This window comes from Babylonia areolata, chromosome 29, assembly GCF_041734735.1.
Source record: "Babylonia areolata isolate BAREFJ2019XMU chromosome 29, ASM4173473v1, whole genome shotgun sequence".
Classification (NCBI taxonomy): Eukaryota; Metazoa; Mollusca; class Gastropoda; order Neogastropoda; family Buccinidae; genus Babylonia; species Babylonia areolata.
This window is the reverse complement of record NC_134904.1, coordinates 41,311,648-41,316,612: the sequence shown is the minus strand read 5'-3', so window position 1 is coordinate 41,316,612 and position 4,965 is coordinate 41,311,648. Positions and strand designations below refer to the sequence as shown.

General features: G+C 48.3%; 1 protein-coding gene across 1 annotated transcript; it reads left to right on the top strand.

The window, feature by feature from the left end:
- The first annotated feature begins 758 nt into the window (after positions 1-758).
- LOC143274672 (putative E3 ubiquitin-protein ligase MID2) lies at positions 759-3,017 on the top strand. The gene is made up of 4 exons (XM_076578546.1): positions 759-1,079; positions 1,326-1,718; positions 2,204-2,576; positions 2,989-3,017. Exons 1-4 carry the CDS (start codon positions 759-761, stop codon positions 3,015-3,017), a joined length of 1,116 nt encoding a protein of 371 aa, XP_076434661.1.
- Positions 3,018-4,965: the final 1,948 nt, after the last annotated feature.

Genomic DNA, 4,965 nt, shown 5'->3' with positions numbered 1-4,965 from the left:
CCTAGGTATGTCAAGAAAACATTATGTAAATGGTGTTATTACCTCAAATACAATAATATTTTTATCGTGCTGAGAAAGAACCATAGCTTTAGATATTAAATTTGGTCAGGTGACGTCAGATGCGGCATAGTGTTGGGGATAAAACAACTTGTTTCTGAACAGAACACCGCTAGCTGGCCTTTTTTGCCCCCAGAGCTTATTAATATTTAATACAGAACACATTTTAACAATTAAAAAAATGTTCCCTCGTGATTTTTTGCTGGATACAGTGTGCGTCACAAGTGACTCTTGAAGGCCTCGCCTCTCTTGTTGTTTGTACGTGTAGAACGGTAAAATTTCTGTACTTGTGCATGGACAACATGTGTGTGTGTGTGTGTGTGTGTGTGTGTGTGTGTGTGTGTGTGTGTGTGTGTGTGTGTGTGTGTGTGTGTGTGTGTGTGTGTGTGTGTGTGTGTGTGTGTGTGTGTGTGTGTGTGTTGTGTGTGTGTGTGTGTGTGTGTTGTGTGTGTGTGTGTTGTGTGTGTGTGCGTGCGTGTGTGTGTGTTGTGTGTGTGTGTGTGTGTGCGTGCGTGTGTGTGTGTTGTGTGTGTGTGTGTGTGTGTGTGTGTGTGTGTGTGTGCGTGCGTGTGTGTGTTATGTGTGTGTGTGTGTGTGTGTGTGTGTGTGTGTGTGTGTGTGTGTGTGTGTGTGTGTGTGTGTGTGTGTGTGTGTGTGTGTGTGTGTGTGTGTGTGTGTGTGTGCCGTGCTGTGCAGACCCTATGGCGGGCACAGTGAGCGGGGCCACCAGCCGTGACCTGGAGTGCCCGGTGTGCCGCCAGGACCTCAGCCAGCCCAAGATGTTGCCGTGCAGCCACCTGGCATGTCGGGGCTGTGTGCTGTCCATGCTGCACGCCGCGTGTGGCACAGAGGACCCGCCCTCCCCCCTCCCTGCCTGCCCCACCTGTAAGGTGCCCATCGTGGGAGGGGCGGGTGGGGGGGCAGGTGGGGGCGTCGTGGCCCTGGCGGAGGAGGACCTTCAGGCCCTGGTGGACGGACTGCCCACAGACCTGGCCACCATGACTCTGCTGGACAGCCACAAGGTGCCGTTCTTTTCCCTCTTCTTTTTCTTTCTTTCTTTAATTTTGTGTGTGGCGTCTTTTGTTGATTTGTTCATTTTGTTATTTTCTACTTTCATTCGTTATATCATCATCCATTTGTTTATATGTTTCTCTCTCTCTCTCTCTCTCTCTCTCTCTCTCTCTGTGTGTGTGTGTGTGTGTGTGTGTGTGTGTGTGTGTGTGGTCTTGCTTATCATCATCAGAACTCTTGATGGTACCCCTCCCTAGGTCCTCAGCAGCCAGCATGTGTGCAAGGTGTGTGAGAACAGCGTGGCGGCCACGTCTTTCTGCCTGCACTGTCACGTCAAGCTGTGCCGCACGTGCGCCAAGGGCCACGCCAAGCTGCCCGCCCTGCAGCACCACCTGCTGGAGGACCTCACCCACCTCACGGCGCAGCGATTGGCTGCCAGCATTCTCTCGCGATGTAAGACCCACGACGATAGGCCGGCAGAGGTCTTCTGCTCCGCCCACTCCGAGCTCATTTGCATGCTGTGCGCCACGACCAATCATCGGGGTTGTTCAGAGGTGAAGGTCATTCCTGACATGGCCAAAGAAAAGAGGCTGGCGCTTAAACAGGACGTGGCGGCGTTGAGGGAGAGGGAGAAGGTTCTGTCAGTTCAGGTTCGTGGTTTGTGTTCGGCCAGATGTTTCTCTTTCCGTTTGTCTGTCTGTCTCTCTTTTTGTTGTGCATTTGCATTCTGTGTCATCTGTGTGTGTGTGTGTGTGTGTGTGTGTGTGTGTGTGTGTGTGTGTGTGTGTGTGTGCTTACACGGTTCGTTCTCTCTGTTTCTGTCTCTGTCTACGTCTGTCTGTCTGTCTTTCTCTCCCTCTCCCTCCCCCCCCCCCTCTCTCTCTCTCTCTCTCTCTCTCTTGCAACTTGTGAAAGATCTTAAAGATGGACAGAAATTTCCTCCCTTGGTTTATATGTAAGTGTGTATATGTATATATGTATGTATGAATGTGTGTGTGTCTGTATATATATATATATATATATATATATATATATATATATATATATATATATATATATATATATATATATATATATATATATATATATAACAACATATATACATACATACAACTTGCTTTCTCTCTCCCACCAGGTCAAGGAGGTCAAGGACATGTTCAAGGTCCTGCGCAAGCGGGTCAAGGACACGTGGGATGACCTCCTGCAGAACGTGAAGCGACGTCGCGTGGAGCTGAGCGGGGCCATCCAGGCTGAGGAGGACTGCGCCATGGCCACGGTCAGCCAGTGGGAGAAGACCCGGGCCGCCATCAGGACCAACGCCAGCTCCCTGGAGAGCCTGGCGGACACCGCCCCGGATGTGGCCCTCCTGGGCATGCTCAGCAAGCTGACGTCACGCCTGCGCGAGCTGGACCAGCGGAGCAGGACCTCGGAGAAGGCAGGGCCCATAGTGGACGTGGCTTTCGAGACGCAGAAACTGAACCACCTCAAGTCGGTCGTCTCGGGTCTAGGTCAGTTCAGTGCGGGGAGCGGAAGCGAAACAATGTCTATATCCAAGGTCGCACAATTTCAAACGAGAGATGCTGTATTTCCTATCACCATTTTTGTTGTTTTGTTTACCATTGACTTTCTTTCGTCCCAATTTTTGAACTGCACTTTAATGTACTGCTTATTGCTGATGAACTGAGATTTTTTTGTTTTGTTTGTTTGTTTGTTTGTTTTCAGGTAGGTGTGTGTGTGTGTGTGTGTGTGTGTGTGTGTGTGTGTGTGTGTGTGTGTGAAAAAGAATCTCTTTCCAATGATTACCTTTCCGTAGAACGTAATTTTTCTTTGAGGGTGTGTGGGGTGGGGTGTGTGTGTGTGTGTGGAGGATGTGTGCTGTTGTTTCCTTGTTATTGTTGTGACCATTTTCCCTTGGAGCAGGGGTTCGAGCCCCGTGTTTCAACACCTGAGCTATGCAGGTGTTCTGCCTCCCCTCCACCCACCCCCCCACCTTCCGTGTGTGTGTGTGTGTGTGTGTGTCTGTCTGTCTGTCTGTCTGTCTGCCTGTTCCTCTCCCTCTTCCTGTCCCTGTCTCTCTCTTGTTCTCTTTCCTTAAAAAGAACAAACAATTCGGACAATGAGGATGCATGATGATGACATGTGCAGGCCGAGTTACCACGAAGAACAGAGGCCGACACAGCCACAGTGCAAAGAACACCTCCAGTTCCTGATGACCTCACCCAAACCAATGACGTCACCACGAAGAACAGAGGCCGACACAGCCACAGTGCAAAGAACACCTCCAGTTCCTGATGACGTCACCCAAACCAATGACGTCACCACGAAGAACAGAGGCCGACACAGCCACAGTGCAAAGAACACCTCCAGTTCCTGATGACGTCACCCAATCCAATGACGTTACCACGAAGAACAGAGGCCGGCACAGCCACGGTGCAAAGAACACACCCAGTCCTTGATGACGTCACCAAACCAATGACGTCACCACGAAAAACAGAGGCCGACACAGCCACAGTGCAAAGAACACACCCAGTCCTTGATGACGTCACCCAAACCAATGACGTCTTCACGAAGAGCAGAGGCCGACAGAACCACAATGCAAAAAAGATACCCAGTCCTTGATGACATCACACAAACTAATGACGTCTTCACGAAGAACAGAGGCCGACACAGCTACAGTGCAAAAAACACACCCACTTTTTGATGATGTCACCCAAACCAATGACGTCACCAGTGTTTGTGATTGTCATCAGAGCAGCATGTTTACATACGGCGAAATCGGCAATTTCCAACCCATCAGTGTATAGTTGAGGGGTCAGCGGTGGAGTGGGGTGGGGGGACGTGCTTGGAGATTGATTTAGTTTGGTTTTTGAGATTGATTTAATTTAGTTTTTGTCTCCTTAATCATGTTTTATTCGAGTGATGTGTGTGTGTGTGTGTGTGTGTGTGTGTGTGTGTGTGTGTGTGTGTGTGTGTGTGTGTGTTTGTATGCGCTTGTTTTTTTTGTATACTGTATATTGTGCATGAATGCATTTGTATTTGTGCAAGTCAAACTTTTGTTGAAAATACCACGAGATCCCTGTGTGACTGTCAGTCTGCAGCAGTGTTAGCTGTAGTAGTAGTAGTAGTAGTAGTAGTAGCAGCAGCAGCAGTAATAGTAGTCGTGGTGGTGGTGGTGGTGGTGGTGAAGGTGGTGGTGGTAGCAGCAGTAGTAGTAGTAGTAGTAGCGGCAGTAGCAGCAACAGCAGCGTCATTTTGATCTGATCGGCACGTCCTGGTGCAGTTGAAAGACGTCATCATCATACCGGCGTCATTTTGATCTGGTCGGCACGTCCTGTGGCAGTTGCAGCCTGAGTGTAGTCTCGTTGTCAAGTGACTTTGGAGTTTCGCATAGGTAAACGTATGTTGTGTTCAAAAGTCAAGATTTTTCACAAAGATCAACGAAGTAATGTGTTTGAAATCAAAGTCATGACAAGCGAACAAACAAGAAATGGAAACTTAATGAGGAGGAATGAATGTACAACTGACTTTTTTTTTTAAACTAATGAATTCACACGTTGTACACTAGGCTACCAATGTTGCGCGCTTTGGACTTTCTTGATGTTTGTGAATGCAAATCATGCACCTGAAATGTTTAATGATTGTGTGAAAATATCTGCAGATTGTATTACATGCATTGTTTCTCTAAGAATAAAAAGCCACAGTTTGGATCTGGATCAGCAGACGGAGTACATCTGTGACAGTTCTGTCTGTGAGGACTACAACACGACACACCACAACACAACACAACACGACACACCACAACACAACACAACACCAGAACACAACACAACACAACATCAGAACACAACACACCATAACACAACACAACACCAGAACACAACACAACACAACACCAGA